Source organism: Callithrix jacchus, chromosome 6 (assembly GCF_049354715.1).
Source record: "Callithrix jacchus isolate 240 chromosome 6, calJac240_pri, whole genome shotgun sequence".
Taxonomy (NCBI): domain Eukaryota; kingdom Metazoa; phylum Chordata; class Mammalia; order Primates; family Cebidae; genus Callithrix; species Callithrix jacchus.
In genome coordinates, this window is record NC_133507.1 from 28,154,733 (window position 1) to 28,182,059 (window position 27,327).

General features: G+C 43.2%; 1 protein-coding gene across 1 annotated transcript; it reads left to right on the top strand.

The window, feature by feature from the left end:
* Window positions 1-7,908: 7,908 nt before the first annotated feature.
* On the top strand, window positions 7,909-24,733 carry LOC100412728 (MKI67 FHA domain-interacting nucleolar phosphoprotein-like). Its single transcript, XM_078329070.1, has 7 exons — window positions 7,909-8,074; window positions 9,354-9,491; window positions 20,754-20,853; window positions 21,891-22,102; window positions 23,263-23,322; window positions 23,438-23,506; window positions 23,872-24,733. Exons 1-4 carry the CDS (start codon window positions 7,970-7,972, stop codon window positions 22,037-22,039), a joined length of 492 nt encoding a protein of 163 aa, XP_078185196.1. The 5' UTR covers window positions 7,909-7,969; the 3' UTR covers window positions 22,040-22,102; window positions 23,263-23,322; window positions 23,438-23,506; window positions 23,872-24,733.
* The last annotated feature ends 2,594 nt before the right edge of the window (window positions 24,734-27,327 follow it).

Here is a 27,327-nt window from a genome sequence, read left to right on the forward strand (position 1 = left end):
CACTAAATAACAAACACAAGTCATCTATATAAAGCAGAGACCACAGACGCCAGGAGACACAGATAGAAACTCACCAATAATAGAAGACTTTAATACACTACTGGCACTGCACACCAGTCAAGTGGGCATCATAAGACTGTAAAATTATGCTGTGCAATATGGTGCCACTAGCCATATTGAATATGTGGTTATTCAGCACGTGAAAGGTAGTTAATCTGAATTGAGATGTGCTTTAATGGTAAAGTATACAATGGATTTTGAAGACTTAGTGTTTGAAAATGTAAAATATCTCAATAATTACATATTGATATAATATTTTGAAAACCTGAGTTAAATAAAATATTAAAATACCATGTTTCTTTTTACTTCTTTATTATGGCCACTAGAAAATTTAAAATTAAATGTATGACTTGTACTATATTTCTATTGTATAGCTCCACTATAGAAGAGCTAAAACTCCATCAGGTAGGTTTTATGAATATATATTAATCAAAAGACGTGCAAGACTTGTACATGGACAACTACAACAACTGTTAATATAACAGTGAAGAAAAACCTAAGTAAATGGAGGATAAAATATGTTCATTGATTGGAGGACTCACTACTTTAAAAATATCAGTTATCAATTTGATCCGTATAGTTACTGCAGATTCAGTCAAAGCCCTGTCAGGATTTTTGGTGGAAATTAGCAAACAGATTCTGTAATTTATTTGGAAATGCCAATGACCAAGAATTGACAAGACAACCTGAAAGAAGAAGAAAGTCTATTCCAATTTTGCATTCTGGAACTGGGGAAATAACCTCTTGGTAGATTTGAGGATGCACTGGGCTTAGTATAAGCTGGACCCTGCTGAAAAGCTACATCAACCACCTGACTATAAGCCCCTAGTCTGGTGAACCACAGTGACCTTTTAGATCTTCAGGAGTTAGTGTCAGTTTTGAGCAAGTGTCCGATAATCTCTGAAGAGCCTAATAATTTCTTCCCCAATGTGCTGTCATCCTGCTAAACTATCACAGGCCCCTTTGGGATGGCTAGAAGTAAGGTTTACATTATAAATCCTTGGGGGCACGGCAGGACCCTTACTCAAAAGGACTGAGCCTCCCTTTCATTCAAGAGGCTCTGGGACTGTGAACCGACTCAAGCCTGGCAATTTATTGGGGATTGCAACCCCTTATTGTAATGACTGAAGTCATTTCATCAGACCTAGAGTATTTCCATTCATACAAGTCCAATAAAGCTTTAGGTGGCTGCTCATTTATTCAGTTCTAGGGTCGCAGTTATTACTAGCCAATGTCACAGATCTCTGAGATTTAGATGAATCTGATTACTTTCTGCTCTCAGTGATCTTGGCATTGACTGTTAAGTGCCACTTCAGAGGACCCAGTTCCATGGCAGAAGTTTCTCTTGTGACATTGGGCCAACAGAGGACAACCACTGTATAGCTCCTCAAGGATGCGGGTTCCCTCACAAGATACCTCCCACAGTTTTGGTGAGGTGGGGCTCCTCTGGACTCACTCCCAAAAGGAGTGCATATATATGTTCATTAAAAGGTATAAGAAGGTTCATAGCAGCAATTTTATAATCACCTAAAACTGGAAACTACCCAAAGGTCCATCTAAGGAAGAATGGAGACCTAGATGAAAATATATGCATATAATGGAATATCATGTATCCCAAAGAATGTCCATATAAAAACATAAACTACAGAATCATGATGTGGAATGTAAGAAGCCACACAAAAAGAAGGCGTGCTGTTTAATTCTATTTATACCATTTTTAGAAACAGGAGGAACTAACGCATGGTATTAGAACTTTGGATAGTGATTGCCTTGCTGGGAATAATGTCTAAACGGTAGCACAAGGGATCTCCGGGATGCTGGTGATGTTCTTTTTCTGGATCTGGGTGCTGGTTACACAGATGTATTCACTTGATGGAATTCATGGAGTTTTACATGGATGTGTTGTGCACTTTTATGTGTATATTTTATACCTGAATGCAATTAAAACAAGAAGCAAAGCCAATACCTGGAATACCAGGAGACCTAGCTTCACCTGAAACTTAGAAGCATTCAAATATTTCACATTCGACTCTTGTGCAAGTACCAGCATTTATGATGTGTGGGATTTGAGTAAATAGAAGTGTCTATCCATTATGGTTAGCATTGCTGAAAGTGGCTTTGTTCATAGATCGTGAAGCAAAACCACAAGGGCCACAGGAAGGAATGACTCCAATCAGCTGCAGGGTTTCACGAAGTGTGTGCATGAAGCAGAAGTTTTCAGGGAAAGTGGTGAAAAGTCCTTGAAAAGTACTTGAAAGTGCATCAGCAGGAAAGGATCATAAAAAAATATCTATCGGCTACTAGGCTTATTACCTGGATGGCAAAATAATCTGTACACCAAACCCCTGTGACATGCAGTTTACCTGTATAACAAACAGGCACATGTAGCCCTGAACCTAAACAGTTTTTAAAAAATGCATCAGCTAGTTTGGTATACTGTATGTCCTTTTTGTTCTAGGTTTTATCATTTTGAAAGAACAAAACCTCTATGTATGGGACCTGCATTAAACAAATAAGCATCACCACCTCCAGTAGGCACCCTAGGTGTAGACTCCACCTCTCTTCCCTCTTCCAGATATTCAAACAGCATTACTGATAGCATTTTTGTTTTGATAAGGTTTCTCCTCGCCCATAATCATTCCAGTGAAAGGTGCGAACGTAGTAGATCGAGCAGAGCACAAGACGTCCACACCCTGGTAAGGCCTCTGACTTCTAGGATGTAAATAAGAATGAACAGACGGAGGAGCTGCCCTGGGGATCTTTATGGCCCAGGAACATGGTGTTAGCCCACTGATCCCAGACCTGGTACCAAAGCTGCCAGAACTTGTTGGGATGTCCCAGTGTTTCTCACTCTGTTTAGCCCAATTTTAACCTCCCTCTCTGCAGCTACTAATAACCATATTGTAAAGATTAAAGCATTTAAAATGGCACTTGGTACATAGTAAGCCTTAAACAAATATATTACCTACTATTACTGTCTGGCAGTTGGGGGAATGAGGCAGTCCATGTAAGTCCATTTTCTAGGTACCTGGATCTTGACTTCTTCAAGCCCACTTTGAAAACAGCTGTCTTTTTATGGGAACCTATTATAAAAGTATCACACGTTGCCCTAGTCTTATTGTTCTCTCAGTGATCTAGAAAAGTGATTGTAAACAGCACCTACTACATATGGTATTTTAATACAACAAGTGATGCCTCCTGGGTTTATTAAAGTACATGAAGCCCAAACCAAACAATTCCAGATTGCGATGTATCTTGAGTTTGTCTTAACATCCCCTCAGCTCTTGCGTTGTGCTGCTGTCACTATGCCTGCTCTCACCAGCCTCTCCTCCCTTCTAATAGGCTGCCACCTGAATAACCAGCTTCACCAGGAGTGCTACAATAATGTACAAAGCAACACTGAGCAGGCTCAAGACAAGAGCCAAGAAGTTACTGTATCATTTAAGTGGGTACACTTTACAGTATGAGCTGAGTCTAAATTTTGGCAATTAATGTTTTCCTTCTCTTAGTCCTGTTTCAGTATTTGAAGTTGCTTTGTAAGTAGTATCTGTATATGTAAGAGTTCCCCTCTAGTTAGGATGGAGATCGTTGAAATGAATGGACACATGGCTATTTCATCACAGTGGCACCCCAAGGTGATGCTGGGTATGACTGAAAATTCACAAGTGTGACCCTCATTGTCTGGAAGAGATAGAGGTGCTCTTTCGCCTGCTTAGGGTCAGCCTCTAATATTCAACCTCCAGAGCCTTGGCCAGTAACACCGTGGTTTCGTGGGAAGGGGAACCAAAAACCTGAGTTCAGGTCCAGACTTCACCATCTCCAACTGTGCTTGGCAGGTCCCTTAACCTTTTGGCACCTCAGTTCAAGTTCCTCATCTATAAAATGGTATAGTCATATTTGATTCCCCTTTGGAAAAAGCAGGTGAGATAAGTCACTGTGCGAAGACATTCAGAAGGAAAACATTGTGTTTGCTCTGTGCTCTTTTCCTTCTTCCACGTTCGGATCCCAATTCACAGCCCATACTTGAAGCCGAGTTCTTGGAAGCTGCTCCAAAGACATTGGTGTAACTGGTTACATCTCTGGTTTTTCATACTGTCAGAATTGTGAGCCCTTGAGGCAACCAACATTGGGCAAGGACACTAAGAGAAGAGGTTGGGGCCAGGTGCGGTGGCTCATGCCTGTAATCCCAGCACTTTGGGAGGCTGAGGCTGGCAGATCACAAGGTCAGGAGTTTGAGACCAGCCTGACAAACATGGTGAGACTCTCATCTATACTTAAAATACAAAAATTAGCCATGCGTGGTGGTGAGCACCTGTAATCCCAGCTACTCAGGAGGCTGAGGCAGAAGAATCACTTGAATCTAGGAGGCAGAGGTTGCAGTGAGCTTAGATGGCGCCATTGCATTCCATCCTGGGTGACTGTCTGGGTAACAGAGAGAGACTCTGTCTAAAAAAGGAAAAAAAAAAAAAAAAAAAAAGGACGGATCTCATTAGAAGACTCGTCAGCACATATATTAGCCCATGGCCCGGCCAGGGCTAAAAAAGAGAAATGTGAGAGCAGAGGTCGTGGCATCAGACATTTCCAATCTCCATTTGCCATATTAGTCACAGTGGATCCTGACAATTCTGTTTTCACTGTAACTTTCTCTGAACTTTCTGTAGTTTATGGGAAGGTTGTCCTTCCGGAATTTTAATATCCTAATTCTGATGTAAAATTGGTTATTCCCTGGCTACAGAATTTGGCTTCGTGACCTTAGCATATCAGCAAATGTATTTATTTGTAAGTATTAGCCTCCATCAATATACTTTGCTTCAGATCCATTAGTAAATGTTATAAGTTGTGCTTTTCTATTTTTCTTTGCTCATAACTGGCATGGAGATCACTATGGTTAGATTAAGCAAAAATAAGAGAACAGCATGGCTCAGAAAATAATTTTAGAAGTTCTAAAGTAATGTTGAAATGGTTACTTCTACTAATTGAATTCTACCAAATGTTGGACTTAAAGGAGAAATAAACTCTGAACTAGACAAGTTTGTTTAACACTAGATAAATCTCTTTCATGGTTGCAAACATAGAAGAGGGAGAGTCTTAGAAATAATCTGCAATATCAAACCAATTTAGCCTAGACTGAGATGAGGAGAGAAGGTGGGAAAAGGAGTAGAACCAATTATCTAAAAAATTATGAAACATGGAGGAGAGGCTGCTTTCTCAGTGGACTTGTGCAAACTTTGTTTTAGGCACAATATGTCTCTTTAGTATAGCAAGCCCTCGATAAATGTTCAATTGAGTTAAACGTCCTGGATTTCCGGTGTTAACATTCACAAAGAGATACAGTGAGGACGCTCAACCTTGCACTTTGAAACAAACAAGCAAAAGCAAGAGCCTGGTTATTTGACTATTGATTTTATTTAAAGACATTTTACTCTTTGTTAATACATATGCTGTGAAGAGAAACTACAGAATGTGGCCATTAAGCCTATTCTTTAAAATAGTTTTAAAGGATGGGTTTCAAAAGCTTTGGGACTGTAGGTGTGCGCCACCATATCCAGCTAATTTTTGTATTTTAATTAATTAATTTACTTTTTATTTACAGATGGGGTTTTGCCATGTTGGCCAGGCTGGTCTCGAACTCCTGACCTCAGGTGATTGCCTGCCTTGCCTCCCAAAGTGCTGGAATTACAGGTGTGAGCCACCGCACCCCACCTGTATTTTATTTTTTATTTTTATTTTTGGAGATGGAGACTCGCTCTATCGCTCATGCTCCCAGGCTGGAGTGCTGTGGTGCAATCTTGCCTCACTGCAACCTCCGTCTCCTGGGTTCAAGTAATTCTCTGCTTCAGCCTCCTGAGTAGCTGGGATTACAGGTGCCTGCCCCCATGCCTGGCTAATTTTTGTATTTTTTTAGTAGAGACAGGGTTTCACCATCTTGGCCAGGCTGATCTTGACTCTTGACCTCATGATCCACCCGCCTGGGCCTCCCAAAGTGCTGGAATTAGAGGCGCCCACGAAAGTATGATTTTTCTTTTTTTTTTTTTCCCGAGATGTTGTCTCACTCTGTCACCCAGGCTGGAGTGCAGTGGCACAATCTTCACTTACTGGAACCTCCACCTCCCAGGTTCAAGCGATTCTCCCTGCTCAGCCTCCAGAGTAAGTTGGGATTACAGTCGCGTGCCACCATGACTGGCTAATATTTGTATTTTTAGTAGAGATGGGGTTTTGCCATTTTGGCCAGGCTGGTCTTGAATTCCTGACCTCAGGTGATCCGCCCACCTCAGCCTCCCAAAGCGCTGGGATTACAGGTGTGAGCTACCGCGCCTGGCCTCCAAGTATGATTTCAACTGAGTATATTCCTCACTTGAAAATGTTTTGCAGAATTCTGTTACCTTTCTGTTGTGGCATGTGCTAGCATGTTATTACTTTGCTGTTAGTCATCTTCTGTTGAAAAATAGTTGGAAGCTTTGTAGTCCCCCAGTTACACAGATTTTGAGAAAGGGAAATTTCCTTTGCATTCTTACTGAGGTCTGAAAACACTGTTGGAACCACAGTTTTAGGTTGGAAAATATAACTGCTGTAAATATATGTATGGGAATGTAGATCTTACAGCTTTTATCTTTCCACAGCACAGGAAGTACATAAAGTAGCTGATATTACAATTCAAATGTCATCAAAGTGACTTTTCAGCCTTGTAAGTTTTGAATGTAAGTGGTTTTGGCTTTTAATTCTAAATTGAATTCATTGACTTAAATTCATGAAGAAACAGCAAGTTGGCAGCAAAATCTACTTTCTGAACCTGTTCAGTATTTGATGAAAATAGAAATTTTAAGTCCCCAGGCTGTAAGTTCCCTAAGGGCTGCGGACAGAGTAACACAGGAGGGGCTCACACACTAGTGAGTGAAAGAATAAGCAAATTAGGGCCGGGCTCGGTGGCTCACGCATGTAATCCCAGCACTTGGAAAGGCTGAGTCGGGTGGATCACCTGAAGTCAGGAGTTCGAGATGAGGCTATCCTGCAAAATTAGCCGGGGGTGGTGGCGGGCTCCTGCGATCCCAGCTGTTCAGGAGGCTGAGGCAGGAGAATCGCTTGAACCCGGAAGGCGGAGATTGCGGTGAGCCGAGATCGCGCCATTGCCCTCCAGCCTGAGCAACGAGAGCGAAACTCCCTCTCGATTAAAAAAGAATAAATAAATAAGCAAATTAAGGAATGAGAGCAGCATCTCAAGAGCACAGGTATTGTTTTGAAATTTATTTTAGACCTCCTTTGCAAGTCGGCGTGAATGTAATTGTTTCAGGCACTTTTTTTTTTTTGAGACCGAGTCTCGGTGTCACCCAGGCTGGAGTGCAATGGCGCGATCCTGCCTCACCGCAAACTCCCGCCTCCCGGGTTCAAGCGATTCTCCTGCCTCAGCCTCCGGAGTAGCTGAGAAGACAGGCACAGGCCACCGCGCCAGGCAGGCACTCTTAAGCGAAGCCAATCCGCGCCTCGCCAGCGGAGGGCGCCGGATCTCGCCGCGGCCCAGCCCCAGACACACCCCCGCGCCTCGCCACGCCCCCTAGCCTGCCCCCGCGTTTTGGCGTGCTTACTCCCCGCCCTCCTCCTCTTGTCACGCCTGGTGCCACGCCCTAGTGCCTCCGCGCGTACATGCCCCGCCCCTCGCCACTCCTCGTGCCCTGCCCTTGCCCCTGGAACAATTTATGCCCCGCCCCCTTGCCTCGCCGCACCGCTTGCCCAGTCCCCTCTCCGCCTCGCCACTCCAGCTCCAACCCGGGCCCGACTCTTGGCCCTCACCGTCCCTCGCTACGCCTTACCCCGCGCTTCGCGGCGCCCGGGTTCTGATTCTATTTCCTTCTCGGAGGAATTGGGAGGCCGACGTTTCCGGTAGTGCCGCGTGGAGTTAGTGGCCGCTTTTAGCATGGCAGCGTTATCTGGTCCGGCTGCTCCAGTCTTGTCGCTTAACCCGCAAGAAGATGGTGAGTTTCAAAAGGAGGTGGCGCAGGTTCGCAAGCGCATAACCCAGGTGAGCAGGCGCACTAGCCCAGGCTGCGAGTACGGGAGACGCATCGGGTCTAGGGGGTTTCTCGGGTTGCGCAATTCCCGGCCCGGCTCCTCTTGCCTTCGTGCACGCCTTCGTTACCTCCAGGGTCTCCCATCTGGATTCGCCTGAATCAGGAACCGACCTCTTGAGCTTGCAGGCCACGGTTTCCCAGACTAAAGGATTTACGCTGGTCAGTACATTATGGAGGGGTTTGGCCGCTGAGGACTTGGAGCCTTCATGTGGAGAGTAAGGGGGAGGTATTGGGGTGACGGAAGCGGAGGAAGGACCCAGCTAGAGGGAATGGGCTCCCATACCGCAGATTATCTCCGGGTTAGAGCTGTCACTGCCGCGTTGCCTCCGAAAATGGAGGCCCCAGACATCACTTTCGGGAGGTTGGAGATCTGAGAGTTATTAAAATACTTTATTTGCCAAGTTGCGCTTGCTGACTAGCGCCCCTGACATCCCTTATACTTCCTGTGGTTTTTAGCATAAAATACACCGGGAAACTTAGACGTTCTTGTTACAGAGGTAACAGACGACTGAGACGCTGAAAGGCTCATCTGTACTGTGAGAGTTAACAATCATCTGGAGAATTTTTCGATGAAGTGCGAGTAAACAGTATGCATACAAAGTGAGGGGTACAGTTATATAGAGTTCTCCGGGCAGAAGATTTAAAATGGCTTGTTCAGGGATGTCCTTGCTTATCCGCTGATTGACATAGTTATTGAGCACTGACATTTTACTGAGTGGTGGGGTGCCAGGCTGGAAAGACAGTCGACTACTGCTCAGCCATGGCCTTTGTGGGTAGAGACATTAAACAGCCAGTTCTTTAATTACTGCTGTGGTAAGTGGAAAGGCAGAGTAGGTTCTTGGGCCGAGGGCTGGGACTAGGAGTTTTGCAAGCTTTGTTGCAATGTGATTTTCTTAAAGATATTTAGCCGGGCACTGTGGCTCACGCCTGTAATCCTAGCACTTCGGGAGTCCGAGGAGGGTGGATCACCTGAGGTCAGGAGTTCGAGACCATCCTGGCCAACATGGTGAAACCTCGTCTCTACTAAAAATACAAAAAAATAGCGGGGGCGTGGTGGCAGGCGCCTTTAATCCCAGCTACTGGGGAGGCTGAGGCAGGAGAATTGCTTGAACCTGAGAGGCGGAGGTTGTAGTGAGCCAAGATCAGGCCACTACAGTCCAGCCTGGGCAACAAGAGGGAAACTCCATCTCAAAAAAGAAAAAATAATTTACCTGGTCTTTATGTCTTCAGCGAGACAAACAAGAACAATTTACCCTTGGAGTCGTCTATGTGCGCCACCTGCCTAACCTACTTGACGAAACCCAGATCTTTTCCTGTTTCTCCCAGTTTGGCACTGTGACACGGTTCAGACTGTCCAGAAGTAAAAGGGTAAGATTTTTGTAATTGCGTTTGATGTTTTGTTTTTCAAATGTGTATTATCTTTGACATTAAAGAGCACGTTCACTTATGTATTATTGTTTATCAGATTTCATTGCAAAAAGGAGAGCGGCTGAGGTTTAGAATCTGAAAGGGCCGGGCCAGGCGCGGTGGCTCAAGCCTGTAATCCTGGCACTTTGGGAGGCCGAGGCGGGTGGATCACGAGGTCAAGAGATCGAGACCATCCTGGTCAACATGGTGAAACCCCATCTCTACTAAAAATACATAAAAGTATCTGGGCATGGTGGTGCGTGCCTATAATCCCAGCTACTCAGGAGGCTGAGGCAGGAGAATTGCCTGAACCCAGGAGTCGGAGGTTGCAGTGAGCCGAGATCGTGCCATTTGCACTCCAGCCTGGGTAGCAAGAGTGAAACTCCGTCTCAAAAAAAAAAAAGAATCTGGAATGGCCACAGGAGCAAAATCAGTATTATTGTAAAAGCTTGTTTGTTACATTGCTCCAAATCCTTATATTAAGTTGACAGTCCTGGTAAATGAACTTATGTATGAGGACTAGGTTCATCCATCTTGTATTAGCCTTTGATACAAGAATCCCTATCATAGCAAAGGTTTATATGGTGAATAAAAATAAGGACTCTGGAGTTGGACTGCCAAGCTTTAGGGCCAGGCTCTAGCCCTTACTAGTTAGAGTGATATGACCATAACATGCTCAGTGTTGTGATCTGTTAAATGTGCGTAAAACTTTATGGGAGTATTTAGTCAAAGGTTAAATGAAATAATATATATAAAATCCTTAGAATTATTGCTTGGCACACAGCAAACACTATATAAGTATAATTACTATTGTGTCATACCTGCCTTCTAATGACAAAAAGGTGTATGTAACTTGTTCCAAGAGTAGAGGAGTGACCCACTTTGTTCCACTTTCTTTTTTTTTTTTTTTTTTTTTTTTAATGAGATGGAGGCTTGCTGTGGCCCAGGCTGCTGGAGTGCAATGGTGCAATCTCTGCTCACTGCAACCTCTGCCTCCCGGATTCAAGTAGTTCTCAGCCTCCTGAGTAGCTGCGATTACAGGTGCCCACCACCACACCTGGCTAATTTTTGTATTTTTAGTAGAGATTGGGTTTCACCATCTTGGCCAGGCTGGTCTTGAACTCCTGACCTCGTGATCCACCCACCTCAGCCTCCCAAAGTGCTGATATTACGGGAGTGAACTGCCTCACCTAGCCTACCCACTTTATTTTTTCCCCACACGTAAACTTTAATGGATTGTAGCCATAGATGCCTATCATCTGTTAGTTTTCCTAAAGATACAGATTATAGGTAGAATTGAGGTCCCTTTCCTACCCTTCCCAAGGCTCTTCACCTTCTCCTTTAAGTAGGGAATTAAATTTACAAATTCAGTTTTCAGTGCTATCTATACGTTTTTATTACATATATAAATGTACATATGGTATTATTTAAAAATTCTATTATTTCTATCCTTTTTCAGCTGAATTCTTTTGTTCAGTAATCTGAGCATTATTCCTGTATCTCTAGTGCCTTTGTTATCATTGTTGCTTGTTACTTGTAACTGAAGTTTATCCACCCTCCTATTGAACATGAGGTGTTGTTGTTTTGTTTGTTTTGTTTTTTTGAGACAATCTCACTGTGTCACCAGGTAGCCATAGTGTAGTAGGGCGATCTCGGCTCACTGTATCTCCACCTCCCAGGTTCAAGTGATTCTCCTGCCTCAGCCTCCTGAGTAGCTGGGATTACAGGTACCTGCCCCTGTACCTGGCTAATATTTGTATGTTGAGTAGAAACAGGGTTTCACCATGTTGGCCAAGCTGGTCTTGAACTCCTGACCTCAGGTGATCCGCCCATCTTGGCCTCCCAAAACGCTGGGATTACAGCATGAGCGAGTCACTGTACCCACCCCAAACATTAGGTTTTTTACTACTCTTAACTCTTTAGATGAAGCTGCCATGAAGTCTTCATGCAGGTACAGGCAGATTTTTTTAGAAGAGTATTTTGCAGACTTTGGTTCTCAGTAAGAAGTCAGTTTTTACCATCACAAAGAAGATAAGGGTTTAAAAGAAAAAAGTAAGTTTTACAGCACAAACCAGCACACATACACATGCATGTAAGCATAACTGAAATAAAAGTCAAATGAGACAATGTTTAAACTTGTTTTGTTTGATGATTTTGTTTCATTCTACTCAGGTTTTTGTTTTGTTTTGTTTTGTTTGAGATAGAGTCTCATTCTGTCACCTAGGCTGGAATACAGTGGTACAATCTCAGCTCACTGCAGTCTCCACCTCCCGGGTTCAAGTGATTCTCCTGCCTCAGCCTCCCAAGTAGATTACAGGTGTGCACCACACCTAGCTAATTTTTGTATTTTTAGTAGAGACAGCATTTCACCATTTTGGCCAGGCTGGTGTCAAACTCCTGACGGGTGATCCACTCACCTCAGCCTCCCAAAGGACTTAGATTATAGGTGTGAGCCACCGTAACTGGCCCAGTTTTGTTTGTTTTTTAGTATCCTTGTGACCTAAACTGATCCTATTACCCCCTAAAAGGGTCAGGCTCTGAGTTTGAAAAGTACAAGTGTTTTTCCATGTTGCAATATAGTAATTGTTCCCCCAGCTGTGTGTTTTTATTTGTAGGCTATAGAGGAGTAGAAGAAATAGTGGGATGATCATCTCTACAGTCCTCACCTGGATTCACCCATTATTAACATCCTAACACATTAGCTTCATTGTTTTGTTACTATATAAACACCTATACACACACTCTTTTTTCCTGAACCATTAGAAAAAAGCGGCAGTTATACTACTTTAGATACTTCATCATAAATCTGAGAATGACCACACTATAATGGTATATAATGCACTGTCTTTGTGAATCTCCAGTTGTTCCCAAAATGGTTTTTTGTTTGTATGTTTGTTTCATTTTTTGAGAAGGAATCTGGCTCTGTTGCCCAGGCTGGAGTTGAGTGGCACAATCTCAGCTCACTGCAATCTCCACCTCCCAGGTTCATGCGGTTCTTCTGCCTCACCCTCCCGAATAGCTAGGACTACAGGCATGCGCCACCACACCCGGCTAATTTTTGTATTTTTTAATAGAGACGGGGTTTCAGCATGTTGGCCAGGCTGGTCTCAAACTCCTGACCTCAGGTGATCCACCCGCCTCAGCCTCCCAAAGTGGTGGGATTACAGGCATGAGCCACCACACCCAGCCTTGTTTTGTTCTTGAGACAGGATCTCATTCTGTTGCCCAGGCTGGAGTACAGTGACAGGATCATGGCTAACTGCAGCAGCCTTAAACTCCTGGGCTCAAGCAGTTCTCCCACTTCAGCCTCCGAAGTAGCTGGGACTACCAGTGCATGCCTCAACACCTGGATAATGTTTTTTTTTTTTTTAATTTAATTTAATTTATTTATTTATTTATTTTCTTTTTTTTTATTGCATTTTAGGTTTTGGGGTACATGTGCAGAGCATGCAATACAGTTGCATAGGTACACACATGGCAGTGTGTTCTGTTTGCTTTCACCCCTTCACCCACATTTGGCATTTCTCCCCAGGCTATCCCTCCCCACCTCCCCCTCCCACTGGCCCTCCCCTTTTCCCCCCAATAGACCCCAGTGTTTAGTACTCCCCTCTCTGTGTCCATGTGTTCTCATTTTTCATCACCCGCCTATGAGTGAGAATATGCGGTGTTTCATTTTCTGTTCTTGTGTCAGTTTGCTGAGGATGATGTTCTCCAGATTCATTCATGTCCCTACAAACGACACGACTCATCATTTCTGATTGCTGCATAATATTCCATGGTGTATATGTGCCACATTTTCCCAATCCAGTCTATCATCAATGGGCATTTGGGTTGATTCCAGGTCTTTGCTATTGTAAACAGTGCTGCAATAAACATTCGTGTGCATGTGTCCTTACAGTAGAATGATTTATAGTCCTTTGGGTGTATACCCAGTAATGGGATTGCTGGGTCAAATGGAATTTCTATTTCTAAGGCCTTGAGGAATCGCCACACTGTCTTCCACAATGATTGGACTAATTTACACTCCCACCAACAGTGTAAAAGTGTTCCTTTTTCTCCACATCCTCTCCAGCATCTGTTGTCTCCAGATTTTTTAATGATTGCCATTCTAACTGGCGTGAGATGGTATCTCAATGTGGTTTTGATTTGCATCTCTCTGATGACCAGTGACGATGAGCATTTTTTCATGATTGTTGGCCTCATATATGTCTTCTTTTGTAAAGTGTCTGTTTATATCCTTTGCCCACTTTTGAATGGGCTTGTTTGTTTTTTTCCTGTAAATCTGTTTGAGTTCTTTGTAAATTCTGGATATCAGCCCTTTGTCAGATGGGTAAACTGCAAAAATTTTTTCCCATTCTGTTGGTTGCCAATCCACTCTAGTGACTGTTTCTTTTGCCGTGCAGAAGCTGTGGAGTTTCATTAGGTCCCATTTGTCTATTTTGGCTTTTGTTGCTAATGCTTTTGGTGTTTTGTTCATGAAGTCCTTGCCTACTCCTATGTCCTGGAGAGTTTTCCCTAGATTTCCTTCTCAGGTTTTTATGGTGCCAGGTCTTATGTTTAAGTCTTTAATCCATCTGGAGTTAATTTTAGTGTAAGGTGTCAGGAAGGGGTCCAGTTTCTGCTTTCTGCACATGGCTAGCCAGTTTTCCCAACACCATTTGTTAAATAGGGAATCCTTTCCCCATTGCTTGTTTTTGTCAGGTTTATCAAAGATTGCATAGTTGTAGATATGTTGTGTTGCCTCTGGTGCCTCTGTTTTGTTCCATTGGTCTATATCTCTGTTTTGGTACCAGTACCATGCTGTTTTGATTACTGTAGCCTTGTAGTATAGTTTAAAATCCGGTAGTGTGATGCCCCCCTGCTGTGTTCTTTTTGCTTAGAATTGATTTGGCTATGCGGGCTCTCTTTTGGTTCCATATGAAGTTCATGGTGGTTTTTTCCAGTTCTGTGAAGAAAGTCAATGGTAGCTTGATAGGGATAGCGTTGATTCTGTAAATTACTTTGGGCAGTATAGCCATTTTCACGATATTAATTCTTCCTAACCATGAACATGGAATGTTTCTCCATCTGTTTGTGTCCTCTCTGATTTCGTTGAGCAGTGGCTTGTAGTTCTCCTTGAAGAGGTCTCTTACATTCCTTGTGAGTTGTATTCCAAGGTATTTTATTCTTTTTGTAGCAATTGTGAATGGCAGTTCGTTCTTGATTTGGCTTTCTTTAAGTCTGTTATTGGTGTAGACGAGTGCTTGTGATTTTTGCATATTGATTTTATATCCTGAGACTTTGCTGAAGTTGCTTATCAGTTTCAGGAGTTTGTGGGCTGAGGCGATGGGGTCTTCTAGGTATAGTATCATGTCGTCTGCAAATAGAGACAATTTGGCTTCCACCTTTCCTATTTGAATTCCCTTTATTTCTTTTTCTTGCCTGATTGCTCTGGCTAGAACTTCCAGTACTATATTGAATAGGAGTGGTGAGAGAGGGCATCCTTGTCTAGTGCCGGATTTCAAAGGGAATGCTTCCAGTTTTTGCCCATTCAGTATGATATCGGCTGTTGGTTTGTCATAAATAGCTTTTATTACTTTGAGATACGTTCCATCGATACCGAGTTTATTGAGGGTTTTTAGCATAAAGGGCTGTTGTATTTTGTCAAATGCCTTCTCTGCGTCAATTGAGATAATCATGTGGTTTTTGTTTTTGGTTCTGTTTATGTGGTGAATTACGTTTATAGACTTGCGTATGTTGAACCAGCCTTGCATCCCTGGGATGAATCCTACTTGATCATGATGAATAAGTTTTTTGATTTGCTGTTGCAATCGGCTTGCCAATATTTTATTGAAGATTTTTGCATCTATGTTGATCATGGATATTGGCCTGAAGTTTTCTTTTCTTGTTGGGTCTCTGCTGGGTTTTGGTATCAGGATGATGTTGGTCTCATAAAATGATTTGGGAAGGATTCCCTCTTTTTAGATTATTTGGAATAGTTTTAGAAGGAATGGTACCAGCTCTTCTTTGTGTGTCTGGTAGCATTCGGCTGTGAACCGTCTGGACCTGAGCTTTTTTTGTGTGGTAGGCTCTTAATTGCTGCCTCGACTTCTGACCTTGTTATTGGTCTATTCATAGTTTCAGCTTCCTCTAGGTTTAGGCTTGGGAGGACACAGGAGTCCAGGAATTTATCCATTTCTTCCAGGTTTACTAGTTTATGTGCATAGAGTTGTTTGTAATATTCTCTGATGATGGTTTGAATTTCTGTGGAGTCTGTAGTGATTTCCCCTTTATCATTTTTTTTTTTTTTTTTTTTGAGACGGAGTTTCGCTCTTGTTACCCAGGCTGGAGTGCAATGGCGCGATCTCAGCTCACCGCAACCTCCGCCTCCTGGGTTCAGGCAATTCTCCTCCCTCAGCCTCCTGAGTAGCTGGGATTACAGGCATGCGCCACCATGCCCAGCTAATTTTTTGTATTATAGTAGAGACAGGGTTTCACCATGTTGACCAGGATGGTCTCGATCTCTTGACCTCATGATCCACCCGCCTCGGCCTCCCAAAGTGCTGGGATTACAGGCGTGAGCCACCGCGCCCGGCCCCCTTTATCATTTTTTATTGCATCTATTTGGTTGTTCTCTCTTTTCTTTTTAATCAATCTGGCTAGTGGTCTATTTTGTTGATCTTTTCAAAAAACCAGCTCTTGGATTTATTGATTTTTTGAAGGGTTTTTCGTGTCTCAATCTCCTTCAGTTCAGCTCTGATCTTAGTTATTTCTTGTCTTCTGCTGGGTTTTGAGTTTTCTTGATCTTGCTCCTCTAGCTCTTTTAATTTTGACGATAGGGTGTCAATTTTGGATCTCTCCATTCTCCTCAAATGGGCACTTATTGGTATATACTTTCCTCTAGAGACTGCTTTAAATGTGTCCCGGAGATTCTGGCATGTTGTGTCTGGCATGTTCTCATTGGTTTCGAAGAACTTCTTTATTTCTGCCTTCATTTCATTGTTTACCCAGTCAACATTCAAGAGCCAGTTGTTCAGTTTCCATGAAGCTGTGCGGTTCTGGGTTGGTTTCTGAATTCTGAGTTCTAACTTGATTGCACTATGGTCTGAGAGGCTGTTTGTTATGATTTCAGTTGTTTTGCATTTGCTGAGCCGTGCTTTACTTCCAATTATGTGGTCAGTTTTAGAGTAGGTGTGATGTGGTGCTGAGAAGAATGTGTATTCTGTGGATTTGGGGTGGAGAGTTCTGTAAATGTCTATCAGGTTTGCTTGCTCCAGGTCTGAGTTCAAGCCCTGGATATCCTTGTTGATTTTCTGTCTGGTTGATCTGTCTAATATTGACAGTGGAGTGTGAAAGTCTCCCACTATTATTGTGTGGGAGTCTAAGTCTCTTTGTAAGTCATTAAGAACTTGCCTTATGTATCTGGGTGCTCCTGTATTGGGTCCATATATGTTCAGGATCGTTAGCTCTTCTTGTTGTATCGATCCTTTTACCATTATGTAATGGCCTTCTTTGTCTCTTTTGATCTTTGTTGCTTTAAAGTCTATTTTATCAGAGATGAGAATTGCAACTCCTGCTATTTTTTGCTCTCCATTTGCTTGGTAAATCTTCCTCCATCCCTTTATTTTGAGCCTTTGTGTATCCTTGCATGTGAGATGGGTTTCCTGAATACAGCACACTGATGGGTTTTGGCTTTTTATCCAATTTGCCAGTCTGTGTCTTTTGATTGGTGCATTTAGTCCATTTACATTTAGGGTTAATATTGTTATGTGTGAATTTGATGCTGCCATTTTGATGCTAAGTGGCTGTTTTGCCCGTTAGTTGTTTTAAATTCTTCATTATGTTGATGCTCTTTAGCATTTAGTGTGATTTTGGAATGGCTGGTACTGTTTGTTCCTTTCTATGTGTAGTGCCTCTTTCAGGAGCTCTTGTAAAGCAGGCCTGGTGTTGACAAAATCTCTGAGTACTTGCTTGTTCGCAAAGGATTTTATTTTTCCTTCACTTCTGAAGCTCAGTTTGGCTGGATATGAAATTCTGGGTTGAAAGTTCTTTTCTTTAAGAATGTTGAATATTGGCCCCCACTCTCTTCTGGCTTGTAGTGTTTCTGCCGAGAGATCTGCTGTGAGTCTGATGGGCTTCCCTTTGTGGGTAACTCGACCTTTCTCTCTGGCTGCCCTTAGTATTTTCTCCTTTATTTCAACCTTGTTGAATCTGACTATTATGTGCCTTGGGGTTGCTCTTCTTGCGGAATATCTTTGTGGTGTTCTCTGTATTTCCTGTATTTGAGTGTTGACCTGTCTTGCTAGGTGGGGGAAATTTTCCTGGATGATGTCCTGAAGAGTATTTTCCAGCTTGGATTCATTCTCTTCATCCCCTTCTGGTACACCTATCAAACATAGTTTAGGTCTTTTCACATAGTCCCACATTTCTTGGAGACTTTGCTCATTCCTTTTTGCGCTTTTTTCTCTGATTTTGGTTTCTCGTTTTATTTCATTGAGTTGGTCTTCGACTTCAGATATTCTTTCTTCTGCTTGGTCAATTCGGCTATTGAAACTTGTACATGCTTCACGAAGTTCTCGTATTATGGTTTTTAGCTTCTTTAGTTCATTCATATTCCTCTCTAAGTTATCCATTCTTGTCAGCATTTCCTCAAATCTTTTTTCATATCTTTTTTCAAGGTTCTTAGTTTCTTTGCATTGATTTAGAACATGTTCTTTTAGCTCATGGAAGTTTCTCATCCATCTTCTGAAGTCTAATTCCATCATTTCATCACAGTCATTCTCCATCCAGCTTTGTTCCCTTGCTGGTGAGGAGTTTTGGTCCTTTCTAGGAGGTGAGGTGTTCTGGTTTCTGGTGTTTTCCTCCTTTTTGCGCTGGTTTCTTCCCATCTTTGTGGATTTATCCACTTGTCGTCTGCGTAGTTGCTGACTTTTCGATTGGGTCTCTTAGTGGACACCCAGATTGTTGGTGATGAAGTATTTCTGTTACTTGGTTTTCCTTCTACCAGTCTAGCCCCTTCGCTGTACGACTGCTGAGGTCCACTCCAGGCCCTGCTTGTCTGGGGTACACCTATAGCAGCTGCGGAACAGTGAGGGATGCTACCAGTTTCTTTTTCTGCTGTCTTTGTCCCAGGGTGATGCCTGCCAAATGTCAGTCTTTTGGATATAGAGGGGTCAGGGAGCTGCTTGAGGAGACAGTCTGTACTTTATGGGAGCTCAAGTGCTGAGCTGTGAGCTCTGTTGTTCATTCAGGGCTGTTAGGCTGCTATGTTTGATTCTGCTGCAACAGAGCTCATTAAAAAACCCCTTTTTTTTCTCAAATGCTCTGTGTTGGGGGTTTAGGGGTTTTTTTTTGGATGTCTGTTGAGGTGTCCTGCCTGGCTAGGAGGCAGTCTAATCACTATTTGACTGCCGAGGCTCCGCCCTGCTGTTGTGAGGCTCGCCCTGTGGCTGCAGGCTCTTGCTCTTCTGCTGTGTTCTCCACCACGGGCTACACCCTGCAGCGGAGTCTCTCTGTTGTAGCGGGTTGCCTCGGCAACGGCAGGCTGGGTCAGCAGTGGGCGTGTATCTCAGTAGGGGCGGGTTGCCTCGGCAACTGCAGGCTGTGTCAGCAGTGGGCGTGTGTCTCAGTCAGGGTGGGTTGCCTCGGTAATGGTGGACGTCCCTCCCCCACGGAGCGCCTCAGGGACAGTCTCCACAGCAAGCGTTTGGAATCGCTGTTTTGTCTGTCCCACTGCACTATCTCACACGCTGTGTCCCTGCAATCCCCTGGGCTGGCCCACTGCCCAAGTACCTTTCAGTCTCGAGTTCAGCCCCCTGAAGTCTCAGGTTGCCGTTTCAACAGGGCACCTGGACAAGCGCGCCCTGTGGGGATCGCTGGGTAGGGCCGGCCGCCGCCACCCCGTCTGCCGGCTTCTCCAGGCAGAGCCTCTGCCTGGTGTCCCGCGTCTCCTTTATACTTGGGAATTTCCCCGTTCTGTGGGCAACAAAGATCAGTCTGAAAATGCAGCTTTGACTCACCTCTCCGCGGATTAACCGAGAGCTTAAATCCTGGGTTGTTGTCGCAGCGCCATCTTGAGTTCCTCCCCTGGATAATGTTTTTTATGTTTCTTTTGTAGAGACAGGGTCTCTCTATGTTGCCCAGGCTGGTGTCAAACTCTTAGCCTCAAGCAATCTTCCCGCTTCGGCCTCCCAAGGTGGTGGGATTACAGGCGTGAGCCACTGTGCCTGGCCCCTAAAATGTCTTCAGCTATTCTTTTTTGTTACCTGTTCTGAGTCCCTCTCAAGATCTGTGCATTACATTTACTTGTTAAGGCTTCTAAGCCTATCTAGAACAGTCTCCTTGCCCTTTATTGCTTGTTTGGTTTTTCTTGAAGAGTTCTGGCCATTTGTCTTATAAAAATCCTGCTCACTGAGGAGATATGTGACAATTTGGCATTTCCAGCATTTTTGAGTAGTAAAGCCAAGCTCACTCTAATTTTGATTGTTTGCTTGGTATTTCCAACATTCTGGAATTACTGGGTAAAGTTTTTTTTAATTACATAACTTATATTTTCAAATCACTTCTCAAAAGATTTATATCAGTTTACAGTGATGGTGCACTTGGTTGGATTTCATAGTGTCTGTCTTCCACTTCACCATCTGTCTTTCCCCTCCCCGTGCTGCTGAGACAAAGTTTTGCTCTTGTTGCCCAGGCTGGAGTGCAGTGGCACAGTCTTGGCTCACTGCAAACTCCACCTCTCGTGTTCAAGCAATTCTTCTGCCTTGGCCTCCTGAGTAGCTGGGATCACAGGCGCACACCACCACACCTGGCTAATTTCTGTATTTTTAGTAGAGATTGGGTTTCACCATGTTGGTCAGGCTGGTCTCAAACTCCTGACCTCATGATTTGTCCACTGCAGCCTCCCAAAGTGCTGGGATTATGGGCGTGAGCCACCACACCCGACTAAAGACTTTTATACGTGGGGTGTTGTTGTTGAATAAATTTCAGCCATAGGAACTGTATATTTATCATATGTAATGAAAATCCCAAGAATACCAGAAAATCAGCTGTGTGTTGAGAGTCTTGCATCTTTTGTTTTTCCCCTAATAGTCTCCAGAATATGTAAATTGAAGTTAGAATTAAATGTGTCATAATGTTTGATAAGGGGCTAATATACATTATTTAAAATAATGGAGTTTTAGGAATTTAATAATGCATTCAAATCTAATTGTTCTGCTTCTTGTGGCAGATTCTCTGTTGCAGACTGGAAACAGCAAAGGCTATGCATTTGAGTGTAAGGATGTTGCCAAGATAGTTGCTGAAACAATGAACAACTACCTGTTTGGTGAAAGACTCTTGGAGTGTAAGTGCTCTTGTCTCTGTGATAGTAGGGTTGCCTGGGCACCTGGTGCTGGTGGGTGACTGTGGTGGGAAGGGCGGCTTGCTTAACTGCTTGGACATGCCACTGCATCTGTGGGATGACTCTTACAGAATGGTGATTCTGTAAGGATTTCTGTACGGATTTCAGTGTGTGTCACAGGCAGATTCTAATTGGAATTTTAAAATCTCCCATCATGAGAGCTGTTTTTACCCTAAATAGAACTGGACAAGTTACCTTGGGGACACACAGGAGAAGCAGCTAACCCATGCTTATGGGCTGTGAAAGACTTATCTGGGGATATAGCATTGACATTGAAACCTGAAGACTAAACAGCAGCCAGCCAGGTGAAGGGGACAGAAGTGAAGACAGATCATTCCTGGCTGAGGGACAGTGAATGCCAAACCAGAGGTGCCTGGCCATATGGCTATGAGGGAATGTGAGGAAAAGTAGCAAGAGATGAGGGAGCAGGAAGAGGCTTCAGGTTGGGTTACTGAGGCTTTCTAAGTCAGTGAGTTCAGAATTTATCCTGAGGGAAGTGGGGATAGCAGCAAGGGTCAGAAAGTGCATTGCAGAATCCATGTAAATGGCAATGGCTATAGCTCTTCCACACAAGAGAAGCTAAAAGGCGTAGAGGAGTGACAGCTCCAGATTAGAAATTGATCCTGCAGAAAGGAGCCAGTGCTGCCCCGACCCTGCAGTCCATAGAGTGCAGAGAGCATCCGTCTCCAGATCCTGCTGCCCTTGGGAGGCAGAGCAAAGTTTCTGGCCTCCCTGTGCCCATGGTGGCATGTGGCCATCTTAGGTACCCAAGTTCACAGCTGACAAGGCTACCCAGGTAGCATCTATTCATTTTCCATTGCTGTGAGAGAAGCTGGGATTACAGGTGTGAGCCACTGTACCCAGCCACGTCATGATGATTATGTGAGGAATGGCACTGGGGAGATTGTAAAGTTAACATTAAAATCCCTTTCCTACCACTTGGTTGAAACTTTTTATGTTTTTTTTCTTTTTAAAAACAGGTTGTCTTATGCCACCTAAAAAAGTACATAAAGAACTCTTTAAAGACTGGAATGTTCCATTTAAGCAGCCATCACATCCATCAGTGAAACGGTATAATCGGAATCGGACACTAACACAAAAGCTACGGATGGAGGAGCAATTTAAATAGAAAGAAAGGTTACTCAGGAAGAAATTAGCTAGGAAGGGAATCGATTATGATTTTCCTTCTTTGGTAAATATGTCTTCATGAAATCTTTTTTTGTGATTTGTTGTGGGGAGAGGAGGGGGTGGCTTTGTATCTCGTAAAGTACCTAGCCTAGTGCTTACCACAACCTAGGCTCACTGCAGCCTCTGCATCCTGGGTTCAAGCGATTTGCCTGCCTCTAGCCTCCCAAGTAGCTGGGATTACGGGTGCATACTATCACGCCCAGCTAATTTTTGTATTTTTAGAGATGGGGTTTCTCCATATTGGCCAGGCTGGTCTCAAACTACTGACCTCAGGTGATCTGCCCACCTCAGCCTCCCAAACTCCTGGGATTACAGGTGTGAGCCACCATGCCCAGCCAGTTTTTTGACTGAATTTTTTTTTTTTTGATACAGAGTCTTGTTCTGTTGCCCATTCTGGAGTGCAGTGGCACAATCTTGGCTCACTGCAACTTCCACCACCCAGGTTCAAGCAATTCTCCTGCCTTACCCTCCTGAGTCGCTGAGAATACAGGTGTGCACCACCACACCAGGCTAATTTTTTGTATTTTTAGTAGAAATGGGGTTTCGCCATGTTGGCCAGTCTGGTCTCAAACTCCTGATCTCAGGTGATCATCCACCTCAGCCTCCAAAAGTGCTGGGATTACAGGCGAGAGTCACTGTGCCTGGCCTGACTAAACTTTTGAAACATTGTAGGTTCTTCCTAAAACATGAGAGCAGATTCTGTTATTTCCATTATACAGAAGAGGAAGTGTCCTTTAAGTAGATAATCTGACTGAACCTTAGGCCCTGGTACTCTTGTGAACCCATCTGGGAACTGAGATGGTGAAGCTTGAAAAGAGGCATGCAAGCACTGCTTTCCCTGTGCTTTGCTTGTGACTAAGGGCGATGAGGGTGGCCTGCCTTTGCACATTCTTCCTGCTTCCACCTTCCTGAATTCAGGATTCTGTGAATCAGTGAGCTCCAGATTTGGGTCTTCCCTTCAACCTCTGCAGCTCTGTCCGTTCCTCAGCTGGGCTTCTCCTAGTTTTGCCCTTTACTTGAGATGATTCACTGTATTGAGTTTTGCTTTTTAAATTGAAATGCTCTGTCATTATGGAGGATTTACTGTTAACATATATGAGGATCTAATGCTAAGTTTAAAAAGAAAAGATATGAGACTGTTAATTTATAACTTCTTTATTGAAGATTTTACAGAAAATGGAAAGTATTTCAAAAACTAATCGTCAGAAGTCTACAAAAGGCCAGGTAAAATGTTTTTTATCATATGCCCAATATTAGAGAAAGATAAGTAGGAAAACATTTAAGACTACTATAACTGATCAATATTCAACCTGATGTGTCTTTTAACATTTATTTTAAGGGTTTACACAAGAAGAAGAAAAAGGTGGTCGGCACTCTTGACACTCCTGAGGAGACTGTGGACAGCCAGGTAAGATTGTCTCCCATATTCCGGACACCAGGTTTATACAAAGAATTTGAAGAAAGAAAGGCAGTTTCTGCCATATTAAGATTTCAAATTGAATATTGTCACATTTGGTAGATCTTTATTGTCGATTTAGCAGTTTTCTGCATAATACCTTATAATGGAACGTGCTATGTTCCAATTGTGAATTTCTGTACTAAGTTTGATAAGCATCTCAGTTCTTTATTCTTTACAATAGTATCACGAAAAGATTGAAACAGGACTAAAATAATGTGGTACAACTTGTAAAAATAGAAGAGAGGTGATGTTTCGGGTACAGTGATAATCTTGTTCTACATTTATGTATTATAATCTTTCCTTGTTGAATCTAGGGCCCCACACCAGTTTGTACATCAATATTTTTGGAGAGACGAAAATCTGAAGTGACTGAAACGAATGAAGATGATAAAGATAATGAAATAGTTTTCAAACAGCCCATATCCTGTGTAAAAGAAGAAATACAAAAGACTCAAACACCTGCATGTTCACGGAAGAAAAGGTGAAGAAAAAGCAATCCATGATTTTTAATGTATTATATTTTCTGAAAAATATAGCATTTTTCTGAGGGTGGACTTTGTATTTTACTAGGAACAATGATATGCAACCCTTGACAAGATTGTCAGAGGAAAAATACACTGTTTGGTCAAGTTAAGGAAAGCAGTCTGTAATTTTGGATTGCCTGCCCTTGGCTGAAATACAAGGGTACAGACCGGTTTACAGTGGTTTGGCTGACATTGCCTCTTTGTCCTGTTCTCTATTTTTCTTTTGACATTTCATAGCTCTCCTTCGTTACTCTGCCTGGATAGAAAGGTGACCACTAAGTGCAGGTTTAAGTACTGAACTGCAGCCTTTTCTGTCACCACCAGTTAAAGACCACCCATCTTGTTTGTTCATCTGCATGATTTGTCAGGGACATTAACTCATGAGGGTGCTTTAGATTCCAACATCACATGGTTGAAGCTGGAAGTTAAATTATATGTAGAGTGAGAAGGCAGTTCCAGTGTTAGCACAGATTTATGTATTCAGATTTTAATAGAGATTCAGAAATGATTCATTTTTACAAATCATTTTATATTAGTTTTCATTGGGCTAGCATGGATTAATAACCACTGTTTTATACTAGTATCATCAGTGAGGAATTGTATTTCAAGATTCAAACAATTACCAGCAAATAAACATTTTTTCTACAATTTATTTGTTTGCAAATAGTACTTGGGAGTCATTGGGGAAAAAAATGGTAAATTTTCCTTTTCATTAGCAAATTCAAATTCATTATAAACATTGCCATCAGATGTAGTAGCTCACGCCTATAATCCCAGCACTTTGGGAGGCTGAGGCAGGAGGATTACTTAATGCCAGGGGTTGGAGACCAGCTGGGCAACATGATGAGATCCCCACTCTACAAAGAATTTTAAAAATGAAGCTAGGGACAGTGACTCACGCCTCTAATTCCAGCACTCTGGGAGGCCGGGGCAGGCAGATCACAGGTCAAGAGATTGAGACCATGCTGGCCAACATGGTGAAACCTTGTCTCTACTAAAAATAAGAGATGGACGTGGTGGCGAATACCTGTAATCCCAGCTACTCAGGAGGTTGAGCAGGAGAATCGCTTGAATCTGTGAGGAGGAGGTTACAGTGAGCCAAGATCTCGACACTGCACTCCAGCCTCGGTAGACAAAGTGAGCCTCTGATCTCAAAAAAAAGGAAAGGGCTTAATAAAAAAATAACCCATTTGTGAAAATATACAGCATTTGAAGGCTATTCGTTGTATTAATTACCAGCAGGAGCTTTTCAGAAAACACATGAACTTACCGCATCATAGTCACCAGTGCACTTCATTTGTTCCCATGGACTTGGCCATCATCAGCAGCTCCATGGATTTTTGACAGAAATAGAATACCTTGAGTCACCCTGCCTACCTATCACACAGGAGTTTGATGGCTCAGCAGTGATAAAGATTTACCTAGACATACTGAGTTCAGGGCCAAGGCTTAAAATTTAAGTAAGAACATTCTCTCAGCTATTTCCATCAAATACTAAACAGGTTCAGAAAGTAAATTTTGCTGTAAACTTGCTGTTTCTTCATGAATTTAAGTCAATGAATTCAATTTAGAATTAAAAGCTGAAGCCAGTTACATTCAAAACATACAAGGCTGAAAAGTCACTGTGATAACATTTGAATTGTGAGTTATATCAGCTACTTTATGTACTTCCTGTGCTGTGGAAAGTTAAAAGCTGTGAGATCTGTATTCCCGTACATATATTTACAGCAGTTATATTTTCCAACCTAAAACTGTGGTTCCAACAGTGTATTTAGACCTCAATAAAAGTGCAAAGGAAATTTCCCTTTCTCAAAATCTGTGTAACTGGGCGACTACAAAGCTTCCACCTATTTTTCAACAGAAGATGACTGACAGCAGAGTAATAACATGCTAGCACATGCTGCAACAGAAAGGTAACAGAATTCTGCAAAACATTTTCAAGTGAGGAATATACTCAGTAGAAATCAAACTTGGAACCAGGCGCGGTGGGTCACGCCTATAATCTCAGCACTTTGGGAGGTTGAGGTGGGTGGATCACCTGAGGTCAGGAGTTTGAGACCAGCTTGGCCAACGTGGCAAAACCCCATCTCTACTAAAAATACAAGTAATAGCCAGGCATGGTGGCTGGCACCTGTAATCCCACCTTACTCCAGAGGCTGAGCCAAGAGAATCGCTTGAACGCGGGAGGTGGAGGTTGTAGTGAGTAGAGATTGTGCCACTGCACTCCAGCCTGGGTGACAGAGTGAGACTCCATCTGAAACAAAAAAAAAACAAAAAACCATGCTTTCATGGGGCCCCTGTAATTCCAGCACTTTGGGAGGCCCAGGCAGATGGATCATGAGGTCAAGAGTCAAGATCAGCCTGGCCAAGATGGTGAAACTCCGTCTTTACTTAAAAATGCAAAAATTAGCCAGGCGTGGTGGCAGGCACATCTAATCCCAGCTACTCAGGAGGCTGAGGCAGAGAATTGTTTGAACCCAGGAGGTGAAGGTTGCGGTGAGGCAAGATCGCACCACTGCACTCCAGCCTGAGAGCATGAGCGATAGAGTGAATCTCCATCTCCAAAAATAAATATAAAACACAGGTGGGCACAGTGGCTCATGCCTGTAATCCCAGCACTTTGGGGAGTGAAGCAGGCGGATCACTTAAGATCAGGAATTCAAGATCAGCCTGACCAATATGGTGAAACCCCGCCTCTATGTAAAAAATTAATTAATTAATTAAATACAAAAATTAGCTGGGCATGGTGGCATACACCTATAGTCCCAGCTACTTGGGAGGCTGAGGCACAAGAATCACTTGAACTCAGGAGGTGGTTGCAGTGAACCAAGATGGTGCCATTGCACTCTGGCCTGGGTGACAGAGTGAGACTCTCAAAAAAAGTAAGAAGTCATACTTGGCCAGGGGTAGTGGCTTATACCTATAATCCTGGCACTTTGGGAGGCCAAGGCAGGTGGATCACCTGAGATCAGGAGTTCAAGACCAGCCTGTCCACCTCGTCTCTACTAAAAATACAAAAATTAGCCTGGCGTGGTGGTAGGCGCCTATAATCCCAGCTACTCAGGAGGCTGAGGCCAGAGAATCGCTTGAACCTGGGAGGCAGAGGTTGTAGTGAGCCGAGATCACGCCATTGCACACCAGCCTGGGTGACTAGTGAAACTCCCATCTCCAAATACATATATATATGTATATATACACCTATAAAATTGCAGATCAACATCAGCAGGTGAACATCTCCAAGCAATG

Bases quoted from the DNA above. Each gene is read 5' to 3' on its own strand.
- LOC100412728 (XM_078329070.1), top strand. From the start codon at position 7,970: ATGGCAGCGTTATCTGGTCCGGCTGCTCCAGTCTTGTCGCTTAACCCG. The intron at 8,075-9,353 runs GTGAGCAGGCGC...TTATGTCTTCAG, and splicing joins TTCGCAAGCGCATAACCCAG to CGAGACAAACAAGAACAATT. The intron at 9,492-20,753 runs GTAAGATTTTTG...TCTCTGTTGCAG, and splicing joins GACTGTCCAGAAGTAAAAGG to ACTGGAAACAGCAAAGGCTA.